This window comes from Anabas testudineus, chromosome 14 (genome assembly GCF_900324465.2).
Source record: "Anabas testudineus chromosome 14, fAnaTes1.2, whole genome shotgun sequence".
Classification (NCBI taxonomy): domain Eukaryota; kingdom Metazoa; phylum Chordata; class Actinopteri; order Anabantiformes; family Anabantidae; genus Anabas; species Anabas testudineus.
In genome coordinates, this window is record NC_046623.1 from 9730118 (window position 1) to 9744754 (window position 14637).

General features: G+C 41.3%; 2 protein-coding genes across 2 annotated transcripts; one reads left to right on the top strand and one right to left on the bottom strand.

Moving 5' to 3' along the window:
- Positions 1-160: 160 nt before the first annotated feature.
- Positions 161-8451, bottom strand: trpc6a (transient receptor potential cation channel, subfamily C, member 6a). Its single transcript, XM_026370442.1, has 14 exons — positions 8266-8451; positions 7288-7607; positions 6195-6327; positions 5661-5961; positions 4884-5069; positions 4583-4747; positions 4247-4490; positions 3939-4166; positions 3084-3348; positions 2318-2513; positions 1074-1274; positions 799-852; positions 454-529; positions 161-345 (listed from the first exon to the last, which is right to left on the bottom strand). Exons 1-14 carry the CDS (start codon positions 8397-8399, stop codon positions 218-220), a joined length of 2631 nt encoding a protein of 876 aa, XP_026226227.1. The 5' UTR covers positions 8400-8451; the 3' UTR covers positions 161-217.
- A 3236-nt stretch (positions 8452-11687) lies between these two features.
- On the top strand, positions 11688-13487 carry LOC113170992. Its single transcript, XM_026373339.1, has 3 exons — positions 11688-12343; positions 12442-13186; positions 13398-13487. The coding sequence occupies exons 1-3, from the start codon at positions 11688-11690 to the stop codon at positions 13485-13487; spliced, it is 1491 nt and encodes a 496-aa protein (XP_026229124.1).
- The last annotated feature ends 1150 nt before the right edge of the window (positions 13488-14637 follow it).

The following is a 14637-nucleotide window of genomic DNA, read 5'->3' on the forward strand; positions in this document are numbered from 1 at the left end:
TTTAAAAGATGTTCTCCCGATTAAATGTTCCCTAAGTACAATATTTGAAACCTACACATTGTGTGCAATGTAAACATAGAAATGGCACTTAATCATGCAATCTGTATTTTGACGTTTGTTCACATAGAGGTATGTACATTCAAAGAAGGAGAACAGGCACTTAAAACTCTTAGGGATGTGCAGTTTTAAGTACAAGTCAGGAGAGCAAACAGTACAACTATGAAGACTTGCTGATCTCTCCCAGTCTCCTCAGGAGTCCGTCCAGTGTCTCCATGTTCTGTGCTTTCTCCTCTAACAGCTCATATCTCAGACTGGAAATGTCCTGCTTGATCTCTTTCAGCTCACCTGGAAAAAAAAAAGGCAGGAAAAAGAGTTTTATGCCCAAATGGAAAATCTAAAATTCAGAAAAGACAGTATCTCTTTGAAAAAATCATTTTTGACTTGTTATTTTACCTTCAGTGATCTCGTCACTCTCCCTGTTTGCTTGGGCTTTGATGATGTAACGTTTTATGAGTCGCTTCATGATTTTCTGCAACCAGTGAAAATGTACAGTTATCAATACACCAATGGAAAAATTGTAGATGGAAAAGAACAGCCCTTCCTTTCAATTTTGATTTATGTATAAAGAGATAAAACGTAGTCACTCATTCAATGAGTAAATGAATACATGAGTGTATGCACTGTTTAGTCTTGTTATAGTGTAACAATATATCATATTTGCAGACTGAGTAGAAACTAAAAATCTTTACATAATGTTTTTGTTTATCCGGTGACATATTTGCTCAGAAAAACACATACCTCATATCTGGTTGGTCTGGCAGAAGAACCATAGCCAGAATTCTTGCCTCCGAGCTGTAAGATTGAGCCAAAATTATTTGAGACGTAGCTCAAGGCTGACATTTCTCTAATTCAGCTGTAAAACCACTGGGAGGTGCTCTGGCTCTGTCTTTAAAACTTTGCTATGCACCATGGTTTTAGAAAAACTGCTGTACAGACTGAGAAAGGGGGAATGCCATATATGTGATGTATATATTCTACTAAAATACATGTCTGTCCTTATCCTTTTGTGGTACCTGATTGAGTTGTGTCTCATTTTTCTCCTCACTGTGTCCACTCACATACTCCAGCAGCAGGGACCTGATACCTGTGACCAGTCCCAGTATAGATTTTGGACTGGGGACCAGGTTGAAGGGCACAGGGAGCGTCCTTCCCTCTTCAAAGTAGGAGAACCAGAGTTTGGCTCGAGCAAACTTCCACTCAACATCAGCATCATCCTAAACAAAGGAAAGAGAAGAACATTGAATTACATGCTCATGTAACTCATTACTTACAAAATCACAGTAACTAATTGACTTTTACTGTAAAGTCACTGTTTAAAACTGTAATTCTACAGCAGCATACAGGTAACAGGTTCACTGTAATATCACAATATTGTTCACAATAACTGTAAAAGTACTTTTTATCAGTAAGTTATTTTACACTTTCAGCCAAGAACTTTACCCTTGAGTTTGATAAAACATAATAAAATGGCACCAGATATACTGAAAAGATTAGTTTGACATTTGAGAGTGAGAGGATCAATACCACTCTCCTTCCTGTCTGTGTTTGTGTATAGCTCAGAGTAAGGATTACAGACCTATGACTGACCATCCAGAAAACCTCAACTTCACCGATGTAAAATAAACCTGAAATCGTCTGTTTCCGGTCAAGTCAAACCTAAATCTGAAGTGTTAATCTAACAAATGAGTAATTTGAATAAATTTAAATAATGTGGTTTGGTAGCATAAAAGATTGGTAAGCTATAATTCATATATTTTTTTTCTGGTTGATACATCATTAATAATTTACTAATACTTCTAACTGGCTTATAAGTCATCAAAAAGAAAAATGTTTGACTTCCATGTTGGGGAAAATTCACCATAGGCATGACTGTGAGCTCCAGACCACATGCAACATGGTGCCCTTTGTTAATGACCTAATGACATTTATAACTGAAGTCCCTGTTTTCAATAGAAGTGCCAGCAAAATGCCATGTTTAAATATAAAGCTCGATTCAGCTGGTGTTTATTTTGGCTCTGAATAAAGACTGGAAGTAGGGACCAACAGCTTGCCTGGATGTGTTCACAGATAACAAAAGCCACCTAACCTCTGAAGGCTGCAAGATCTGGCAACCCAAATCTCGTTCTCTTGTTAAAGGCTCATAGCTGATCTGTAAACCATGTGATCAACTCAACCATTAGTAAAGTCATTAATACAGCATATACGATCAAGAAAGTACAGTGCAGGATGTGGTAGAGGGCCTATTTCACGGACAAACCTCAATCTCCTGGAAGGAACTGTTAATCATGGCGATGAGCATGTTGAGCAGCACTATCACCATGGTAACGTTGTAAACACCGTACAGCACGTAACCAATGTTCTCGATGAATTTGTGGCCGTTGTTGATCACGACAGATCTGACCTCAGATAGTCCAAATATAGCCCAAAACAAAGTCTTGAAGCTCTCCTCCAGTCTGTACGGACACACAGAGAGCACGGAGATAAGAGAAAGGTTATTTTTAAATTCAAACATATCATTAATCAGCAGAATGAGACTAAAGATGCTCTGTGAGAAAAAACTGTTTAAAGGCTCACTGTTAATATTGTTTGCTCCAGGTAGTCACTGATTTCTTACTGACAGTAAGAAAATCAACTTAAAACGTGATTAATGCACAATAAGGAAAACAATTTCTAGTTTCCCTTACCTTCAATTTTCTGTATGTACCACATTTTACCCATTTTACCGTCCAAAGTCTTTCAAATATTATTGACATACTAGTTTTAAAATTCAGAAAATGTTGATAAGAGCTCTTTTCAGGTATGTTTGTCTGTGTATTTAATTCAAGCTGCTACAGCGAGAAATAAATAGTCTATTATCCCTCCTCCATCACTTTTTTGTTGCGTTTTGATATGTTGATAGTGTGCTTTTGCTTGGGGTTGTTTTAAAACATGACGGAGTGAGCGTTTAAATTTTCTGATCCAAATTTTGATCATGAAATGTGTCAATGACTGAAAAATGCAGGTGTGTTCAGTAAATGTCTCACGTGGTGAAAGCATCATTCTGCTTTGCCCCCAGGTAGTAAGAGTAGAGGTTGAACATGCCGATCATGAACGCCAGAAAGACCAAGATGAAGATGACCATGAACTTGAAGATATCCTTGACCGTCCTCCCTAACGAGATCTGCAGTGGACCAAAGCTCTCGTTGGCTGGGAGGATGTAGGCAATCCGAGAGAAGCTCAGCACCACTGCGATGGCGTACAGGCCCTCGGAAACCAGCTGGGGATCTGACGGCAACCAGTAGATTCGTGCTACAAACACAGAGCATGAAAACCTCAGGAATTCCTCTCTCACATAAGTAGATTTACTTGTACGCAGCTTTAAAAGAAAATAATTGTAATGTGGTCTGCAGTAATGGTTCACAAATAGAAACAACAAGCAAAAACTGTTTCAGTGATTACATGGGCACTTGAAAACAAACAGAGGAGACTTGTGTAGTCTGGCAGCAGCGCAGAGACAATAATAACTGAAGGCTTTTTATTTTTAGTGAGGCTCAGCTTTCGAAGCAATCAGAGAAGACCGCTGTCAGCTCGGGCCTGTCAATCAATGTTTCTACTGATCACTGCAGCTGCTATTTCCAGAACGAGTAAGAAAATACACGCAAACAAACAACAAGAGCACAAAAAGAAGGACTAATAAAGACAAAGAGAAAAACTGAAGATGGAGACTTGAGAAAGAACAGATGCCTATTTTTTATATTACATACATACATATTAGTTGTACAAGTTGCATTTAGTAGCTTTAAATAATCAATGGTTTTACATGTTGATTGTCTATGTGTGTGTGTGTGTGTGTGTGTGTGTGTGTGTGTGTGCGTGTGTGTGTGTGTAAGCGCGCTCACCTAGTGTGAAGTAGTGTTTGTCTGACGGCAGGGTGACATTGATCAGTGTCGTGTAGTGCATGTAGACATATTTCTGGGCTATTTTAGCCTGTTTCAGAGCAGAGAAGCGACAGCTGAACGAGGCAAGGAAGATCGCCAGCATCCCAAAGTCCAAAAAGTTCCAGGCTTCAACCAGGTACTCTCCCGGACCCTGACTCCAGATCTCCTTCACCTCAGCCCAGATCATACCTGCAGCGGCACATGTCACATAATTGAATCTACTGGATGATGTTCTGATGACAACTTCATCATCGTCACCTTATGCTCACCCATGACCCATGAAATAATGAGGATCTCCATCCATGTGAAGGGTGTTGTGGTCATACGGTAGAGCAGCAGTGGATCAGAGTAGAGGTGGGGTCTTCCTGGGTGCTGATGGTGGGTCATGTTGGGCAAGAGGATGGTGCCTGCGAAGCGGTCCGCTGCATTCAGGATGAGGAGACCCAGAAAAATTGTAAAGGACGACGCGTGAGCCACAAACTTCATGAAGGGGCTACGCATCACTTTCCCCACCTGAGTGAGAGAGAGATGAAACAATAAGAAGACTGAGTTCACGCTTTTAGAAGCAGACCTGTGTGAAATTTGGATACACAAACGTTACACACTCTGCTGCATGGAGCGACCCAATAAGCCAGAGCCAGCCCCGGCAGTCCTATAGCCACCGCCAGGACCACGAGCAGTTTGATGGCAGTGGTCTGTTGCTTCAGGCCGGGCAGATTCTCATACCAGATACTCAGCAGCTGCTGCTGGCAGTTAGGATGAGCCACAAACTGTGATGAGAGATACAAAACACGAAAGAAACAACAATAACAATAATAAAACTTAATGGTAAAACATGACGATGGACCTCAACTACTGTTCTTACCTCCCTCCTCTGTGTCATCGTCTGCTTGAGAACACACTAACCTTTTTCAGCTCATATTTGATGGCTAATTTGAGCCGTGTGAGGGAGGGGCGACCTGGCGGTTCGTAGCTGTCTTCAGAGTCCGTTTCTCCGTTCAGGATGGCCTCCACCTCCTCCGTGCTACGACACAGATCCAAAAGTCCAACCACGTAGTCCTTACACTGGCTCGACAGTCGGCAGTAGTCATTCTACAAACACGAGGACAAACGTGCATTAATGTGTGAAACACTGCACGTGTGTTGCAGTTGGCGCAGTTTGGTGTTGGGGTTACAAGTGGACTCAAATTTGATGATGAATTTCTGTAAACAAACGACAGATGGTCATATCAATTCAGCTGATAGTGATGTAACACTGACACCAGCTCTGTAAATGTTTGCACAGATCAGAGAGTTATTACGACCACGTGATTTATTCGTGTGAGCTGGGTAATCGGACGTCTGTGCTCACAGGAACGTTTTGTTTTTGTACTGCACCTGTTGTACATTGTGTAACACACTGTCCTACTAATAATTATAGCTCGTATACATTTGCGTGTCAAACTAACGATTACAACAGCTAGATCTAGTCCCTTGTTTGCTTCTGCTTCCTCTGCTTAGGCTTGTGAAATGTTATTGTCTCTCCTGGCAGCTTTAACTGGCAAATGGTTGCCAGCAACATGGCAAATATACTTTTTGTGTACTTGATGATGAGCAGGTTATCAGGGCGTGTGTACGGCTGCACTAACAGGATGTTGGACTCAGTGTTTCTGGTGTTTATTATTCTTTTCATGTTGTTTATACCTTAAATTCCTTCTCAATGTTGGCCAGCATGGCCAGTTCATTGCTGAGCTCCAGAGCAGCCAGTACCGGGTCCTCGTTGGACAGGGAGAGGTAAGCAGGACTGGCCAGACCTCTGTATGCATTGATCCTGGATCGAGAGTGGCTGAAGGAGTCAAACTGTTGCTGGTAGTTGCAGGAGTCGCAGCCGCAGAAGTAGTCGTGAGGATGGTCGATGCGAGCCCCTTTACTCAGCAATGTGTGAACTATCTCGTACTCCTGGCAGTGAGCCGCGAGGATCACTGGAGTCACGTCGTGAGAAAACCTGTCAGAACACACACACATAAACACAGATGATGTGCAGTTAGAAGTACGTAAATAACAAGCATTTTCTTTGTGAGCATCTGAGGTAGAGGACCTGAATCATTTCATCGTTTATTAATTTACTGTGTTTTAACCCTGATTCTTTTAACTGAGACCAGATGCAGTTCCCAGATGTACAACAGTGCTGCTGTTACACTGTTGTCAGGAGACACTATATTTTAGTGATAGTCTCACCTGGTCCCGTCCTCATCGTAAGCATAGAAATCATCCAGCATGTCTGCTTGAGCAGGGCTCGCTGTCAGACGCCGAAGATCTCTAAACGAAGGATGACCCAGCAAGGCCTCTGTGATACGGACATAACCTTTACCTATGACAAGCACGGACACAGAGGAAAGCTCAACATTTGACAACTTATTCATTCAATTATTCATAGTGTAGATGGATAATTTATTTGTATTCTTCGTCTTGTTTATGCCAGAATTACTCAGCGTCACAGAAACATTTGATGGTATGAAAATAAATCTGCCTTAATCCAAGCGTGGAGAATGTATGGTCATATAACAGAAACAATAATGCAGTATCACACGTGTTATGATATAATAATAATATTGGACAATCCTGTAGGATATTATCACCCAATTAAACAGTTGCCTTCAGCTCTGTGAGGCTTTACAGCATCAGCATCAGCTCGTTTTTCAGTCCAAAAATGGACAATGGGCCGACAAACATAGTGAAGCATTTGGCAGAATAAGAGTCAGATGTTCTAGTCAGATGTTGATGGAGATGAAAGACGAGATCTGAATGTATAAATATTGGATTAAAATTCACAAGGAGGCCAGAAACAACAAAAACAAATGGGGGTTTACTTAATGTCATCTGTATGTTAAGTTATCTTCATCTATTGTCTGATGATGTATTTACATGTTTTTAAGCTTCATTGTGACCAACAAAGGGAGAATTCATTGTGTTATAGTGCCGTAAAATAGAAGTTAAAGCTCACACTATTCAATTATTAAACAACTGTAGAGCTTTTGTGGATTACAATAGATGATTACTTATACTAAACACTAACTAACACCATGTTAAAAGGACTGGATACAGTGCTGCCACTCAGCTTTGTTGGCAGCTTTTCCCCAAAGCTAGAAACTTGTTTGGCTCGTGCTCCAGTTTTCATTGAAGTGACTAAATTCCCTCTGTGAGTCCAGTATCTACTTCCCATGATACATCCCGAGTCTCAAGCTCATACAGTGAAGTACAACCAGCAGGTGCTTTGTGTCATGTGTGATTAACCCTTGTGTACACAAACTCACAAACACCAACATCTTACTGATGGCTAAAAGGAGGGCGTCACCCACTCTGGCCAAATCTGCCCTCCCCAGCAGCAGCTCTGTCACTTCCAGATGCTCGTTGGCTACAGCCAGCTGCAATGCATTCTGGCCCATGTAGTCCACAGCGTTGACATTCAAGTTGGGCACATGGAGCAGCATGCGCCGGACCTCTGGTATGTTGCCGTATTCAGCTGCCTCCAGGAAACGCTGCTCAACCTCTGACGGGCTGACTGAAGGAGCAGAGAACATATAGGCAGGACCACGGAGAGCCTGGCGACGTTTAACAGCACTGACACGAGCCGTGAGCTGCATCTCAGAGCTGCCAGAGAGTCAGGGGACATAGTAAATATTGTAGTATACACAGAGTACACAACAATTTACAACATACAACTTTCTGCAGTTACTTTTTCCCAGTTTTATCTCAGGTTCACACTCTACAGCTAAAACATTTGCTTTTTATTGGTTTCTGGAATTTTATCATTAATTCAACTTCATGTGATGGAAATACCACAACAAATACAAACAACTCTTTGAAAAGGCACAGAAATACAATAATGATGATTTTATCATCATTAAAAAGATTAAAAAATATATTTCTCTAGGGTATATATAAACTACACAGAGTGTCATTGTACAAGAACTGGACTTTCTAAATCTAGTCATTACTATTTAGAAACTGTAAAACTCCCACATACTGAAATATATTTGGATAAAAATCTAAACTAGATACCAATAATAAATAGAAATGTTATCATTTTAACTCCATGTCAAACTGATACACAAAAGTCTTTTATTAAATTTTCACACTTTTTAAAAATGATATAATTGTTCTAAAATTTTATAATCAAATATTGTTTGAGCAGATAAACTGCCAAAAAAAATCCATAAATGCACTAATGATGTATGTGATGATCAAACAGATTATTTTAACAAAAATTAATACATAAAACGAAAGGGGATATAAATAAAGGACTTACCCAAAGCATCGTCCGGGGAAACAGTTTTCTTCTCTAAATTCATCATATATCAGCAGGTTATCACGGCTCCTGACCCTGGGACAGTAACCCGGGGGTCGAGTGGGACGATGAACAGCCGGCGGTCTGCGGTTCATCCTGGAGGTGATCTACAATAGAGGCTCTGCTCCTGCTTCATATGAATGAGTAATCAAGCGCCTGTGGCATGTCTCTGTCTGCCTCTCACTGTCTCCCTCCCCCTCTGTTTTTTTTTTTTTCGGTGTCCTTGAGAAAGAATGCATCCTTCTCAGTCCCACTGTACTTTTATTTACACACTCAGTGGCAGTGAACATCTCAGTGTTATGACTGAACACACTGAGGGTTACTCGAGATACATGGCCATTTTTGTCTTAGTTGTTTCAGCTGAATCTACAAACTCTGCCTGTTTTTTTCATAAGGGCAAAAAATTTAGGCTGATAAGTGTAAGCACAATATCTAGAAGTATTGTGCTTTGCCAGTGGCTTCAATGCTCAGGCTGTAAATGCTATTTTAAACAGCAGTGTTTAGAGTACATGTTGAATTTTGTTAGTGTGTGTGAGTGTGTGTGTGTGTGTGCATACATGCATGCAAGAGTGACTGATGGCTGATGAACAGCAGATGAGATTCCTCAGGGTTTTAATTCCCAGTAGACTTTGCTTCCTGTGAGCTCCCACTCTCTACTGATCCTCGTCCAGTGTGGGAAAAACGACTTCCCACTGACACACAAGCGCACACTCACACACACATTCATACGCATGTTTACATGTGCGTTGAAGCACATCTGTGTTTTGAAGCGTGCAAATATTTATTTACTCGCCAGGAGGTCAAAGGTGAGCCACTGCACCTTCTCATCTACTTTGTTTGCCATCACAGACACACATACACACAACAGTGCATTAAAATTCATTTAAATCTGAATGTGCAGCGTGCTATCCTTCCTCCAGTTCCTAGGTTCATCACATTGTGTCTGTTTTCAACATTGATTTCTCTAAAAACACACAAATTACGTCAAACAAACGCCTCCACTTTAGAAAATCTGATAAAGCAAAGTCTATGATGTGCGATTGTGGCAGAGAGACTTGCCTTTTAAGGGCCTGATTGCTGAAGATTAGACACTTTGCATGTTTCATGGCCTAACAGCGACACTTTTTACAAGGAGGATGTTAGGAAGAAATAGGATAAACGCTCACAAATGTCACCACTGTCAGTTTTTGTTAAGAATTCCTCCTCAGAAGAGAACAGACCAAAGATCTGGACGTAAACACTGTCAGCTCAAACATACACACTGTTATTGGGGGGCATTCGGTGGGCAAACACCTGGATTATCCTTTTTCTGTGTGTGTGTTTATTAAAACTGGCAATATGTACACACCAGACCACACAAAGAGCCAGATCTTCTTCTGTGTTATCACTCTAATCAAAGACTAAACACACACATACACACTTATCTGAATTGCAAACGAAATCAGTAGTACAGACGAGGGTTATATTTTGTCCTGCTTAAATACAGACCAATGCTAAAGGCTGATGCTAATAAAACTAGAACAACTAATGTTAAAGTTTACACGCATGTCTGCCCAGACAAGACATTTATGCATTGATCCAAGTGGATGTGTATGCCAGGTGTAATGAAATTGACCTTTAACCTTTGGACACCAAATCTAATCAGGTCAACACTGACCTAAAAAAAATTGCAAAATTTTAAGAAAGATATGTATTGTATTTGTGATACATTCACACAAAGAATTGGATTTACATGAGGTGACTGTGACCATGACCTTTGACCTCGGGGTCACCAAAAATGCATCAGTTGACCCATTTACTTCAAATGCCAAATATGAAGAAATCCTCTCCACCTCCACTAATAAATGCAAAAAAACTGTGACATCTGTAGAGTCACAGTGTGTGTGTGTGTGTGTGTGTGTCTGTCTGTGAGAGAGAGAGAGAGAGAGAGAGAGCTGCTGCCTCCTTCTGGAGTTGAGAAAACGCTGCATTCAACATAAAAACATCAAACATTGAATTTATCCACTTTACAGCAGAAAAACAAATGTCAAACTGAAAATCAGCTCAACGTGTGCTGCACTCTTGGCTACGTTAAAAACACAGCATTGTCTGAATCAGCACAAAGTGTAGTTTGAGAATATTCACTTACTGCTGTAAAACAGTCTGAACAAGTTCGAGTTTTTGCTAAAACTGTGACATTTATCCCGAAGTTGACACTAAAGTGAAAGGTCTTTAAAATTTGTCCTAAGATCAGTTCAGTCAATGACTGTTGAGTTATACTAATGTACTGCTCCCAGTTAAACGAAAATAAAAGAAAATACCACTCAAGATTAAATCATGTATGTTTTTTAAAACTACAAATAAGAAACGTGTCATGAGAGTTTAAACTCTCTGTTGCTGTAAATGTTTCTTTACAGTTTGTGGACTGAGCTCTGTGCAGCACTTTGATTCCTCTCAAGTCAAAAAACTTAATGTTGGTGGTTTAAGAAAAAAACACTTTAAGTTGAATTAACTTGAAATTAATAAAACTAAAAAGCAAAAATACAAGAATCATATCAAAACATATGTTATATTACATTATATTGTGTTTTAAATGACAGTAGTCTTAGGGATGAGAGGTCCCAGAAACTGGGTCACAGAAGGTTCTGTCAGAACTCTTCTCTGTGACATCACGCAGTGTCACAGTGTGAGTGTGGTTCAGAGCAAAGTCTCAGTTTAGATTGATCGTCCACAGTGAACAAATCAACCTGAAGCCACAGAGCTGAAAGAAGAATTGAAGAAACACAACAAAACACAACGAGAACCCAGATCCTCTAAAGATGCCTGCAGGCAGAAAGGTAAATGGACTTTACAGTGAATTGAAAAACAGAAGAAGGGGAAACGTCTGTGAGTTTCTTCAGTGGGATCAGTTGGTTAGCAGCATCTGCTCACCTGTCCTCATTAACAAAGAGGACATTTGAATGTTTTCATGCAAACACGTGCTCATTTCTATGTTTGTCCACTTCAGTAGTGTAGATTAACATGTTTTCCACTTCTCTACAGGAAGATTAAATCCAGCAGTAACAGTTCAGTACAGTAACGTGTTCTACATCAGGAGTTGAGCTTCACTAAAACTCTCTTCTTACATGTTGGTTTTTTTCTACTAGAGTACAACTCTAACAACCATGGAGGCAAACAAAGGCGACCAGATCGCCAACAACCTGCTCTCACAGGTCAAACCCGCTGCATCAACTACCAACGAGATGTGGCAGCCGATCCACCCCTGGGATGCAGAGGGTGAAGTCTGTGCTACTAAACACAAAGTGCAGGAAGACTCGGCCAATTGTGTTGGTCTGCATAAGAAGTCTGTTAAGCTCGCATGGGTCGAAGAAAAGGTAGAGGTCAACTACTGCACCTCCCCAGCCATGTCTGAGATCAGTGTTATCACGTACTCTTCATGGCGATCCGACCCGGACTCTGAGTCCTGCGTGTGTGGTGGAAACAGAGAGGACGCCAGCTCCCCGGCCGTGTCGGAGGACAGCATCATAGCATGCTATTCAAGGGTGTCCGACCTGGAAACAGACGTGTCCATCTCTGAAGTTTACACACCTGACCTTCAGGGTGTCGACGAAGAAATTAAAAAGGTGTGTGAGTACTATGTGTGTGGTGAAAACAGAAAAGACACCAGCTCCCCGGCCATGTCGGAGGACAGTATCGGAACATCCTATTCTTGGATGTCCGACCTGGAAACAGACGTGTCCATCTCTGAAGTTTACACACCTGACCTTCAGGATGTCGACGAAGAAATTAAAAAGGTGTGTGAGTACTATGTGTGTGGTGAAAACAGAGAGGACACCAGCTCCCCAACCTTCTCGGAGGACAGCTCTAAGATGTCTGGCCACGAATCAGACTTCTCTGAAGTCTGTACACCTGATGTCGAGGATATCCACCTGGTTTTCGACACTGTTGAAACGGAGCAGAGAGACCAGACTGAGGCTTCAGCTGAGGTCCAGCAAGTTGAACTGAAATCGTCTCTCCTTGTTCCTGTGATAGCAAGATTTTTCCAGCATCTCACTGAAGAGTAGGTTTTCTATTCTCTTATTCTTACATTTCTAGTGGATCCTTGAATATATTTCAAACCTTATTTCCATTGTTAACCTGTTGTTTCTGTTCTTGTAGGCAGTGGAGGGAGCTAAACGAAGGGGTCTACAACAAAGATGTAAAAGAACTCCTGATGGACATGACCATGGATGTACTGAGTGTGACCTCAAACTCTTTTGTTAACACCGTCCTCTCAATGCACCAGTCGTCCACAACTGAGCCCCTCGATCCATCAGCGTCAGAGCACCTGATGACATTTTTGAAAGGCAGCATTCAAAGCTGCGTGGAAAGCTCCTTCTCTCAGGCTCTGAATGAGCTCGTCGGTGCAGACATCCCCGTGATGGTTTCACCTCACTTCACACAAGCTATGGAGACAGAGGTACTTCGGGAGCTCACCTCTGTCTTCTCAGCAAGCACCACTGCTCCTGCCGGCTCTCAGCAGTCAAAGAAAACAGCAGCAGAGCAAACTCTGGCAGGAGCTATTTTGACTATGAAGTCCTTCATCACAGGACAAAGCACAAAAGTCAAGAGAAGAATTCAGACTGCAGAGGAGCTGAAACCACTCGATAACAAGCACAAACCGACCAGAAGGAGGAAAACTGTGTCACTGTGGAAAAGATGCTTTAGCAGACGGCTCTCAATGATCCATCCTGTTCCACTGGAAGATCCAGTGGTAACACCAACCTCTAGAAACTCTGTGCAGCTGATGATCAGTTCTCCATCTCAGCCCAAACATGGAGCAGACAACAGAGACACATCTGAGGAGGCTGAGACTAAAACCAAACAAGGCTTCAGCTGTTTCTTCACCAAGCTCTTTAAAAAAGTAAGGACACATTTAGATAGAGGCTGTAATCACATTATTGATTTAGACAGTTTAACATGTCTGATGTGCAGTGACACGGAACAGACCTGTGTGAATAACGTGAAGGTTTCAGGATGGATGAAGTTTTGTCAAACTGCAGCTTGTTCTTGTTTCTTTTGGACTGATGGGTTTTTTTTTTTGGTTTTTTTTTTTTGCTTTCTTTTTAAAAAAGGACAATAAGAAGAAGACAGATGAGGAGCAGACAACATCTCAAAGCAAACGCCCTCATCTGTGGAGGAGCCTCTGTTTCTGCAGCCCATAAGTTAACATGGACCTGCTCCACTCCTCCTCCCTTCTTCCTCTTCTTTTTTTTTTTCTCACCCCTTCTCCCACCCACCCCCTTTAATCCCTTTATCCAAAACCCCCCCTCCCCACTACAAGCCCCAATTTTTCTACCCCTTCCCTCACCTTCCCTATTTACTTCCCTTGTCCTCATCCCATCTCCCCCATGTCTCTCCCTTCCTCCCCACCCATGGTTTTGTAAAACATCAAGTGGCAGAAAATAGACATGAATTGTGACCTTACAACCCCAACCCCCTTGTCCCTTTGCCCACCCCTCTCTTTCCCCCCACCTTTTTCTTTTTGTTTTATTAAATTTTACTTCATTTAAACATCCTGTTTCTCTGCTGTGTGACTTAAACATCAATTAACATGATGATAAGGAGTCAAGTTGAACATGACTTTCTCTAGCAGGCTAGTAGATGCTGCAGTCTTCACAACAACCACAACATGTCCAATGTTAAGAGAGAAGCTCATGTTCGCTGACTGACGGCAGGAACACTTTGGATGGACATGAAGCTCTTTAGATCAGTAATGAATATCTGCATTATAAATATCTGGTTTATGATTTAAAACTTAAACATCCAGTCACAGAGCATCAGATCTTTTACATTAGAAGGACGATAAACACTGAACCTACCACCTGTTAATATAGGGACACAAAACAGGAAGAGAACCAGGACCAGTAAGTGTTCTGCAGATGAAGGAGGCTCAGTGTGAAAAAGCACCACACAGTGGTTTAAAATGATACAGGACTGAAGTTTGTTTGAAAGCATTGTTTTATCCTCTGTCACCACACTCACAAGATGAACGGTAGAATCCCACCAAAATACAGCCCACTATTTTAGATTAGATATTATCTCATGTTGTTTGGAACATATTTGCAATTCATTCAATTCTCATAAATGTAGTTGTCAGAGGTTCTGCTGCACTCTTGGCCATGTTGGTAATCCAGCATTTGGAGGGTGAAGATTCTTCATTTAATACTATTGTGTGTCTGAACATGGCCTTTGATCATATGATTCAGCTCTGTTACTTATCAGTTTACAGACTGGGTACATTCTGAGCTTCACATTGCATTGATTAGTATCAGTATTTTGTATTACTGAAAAGAAACTAGTAACACAGGTAAA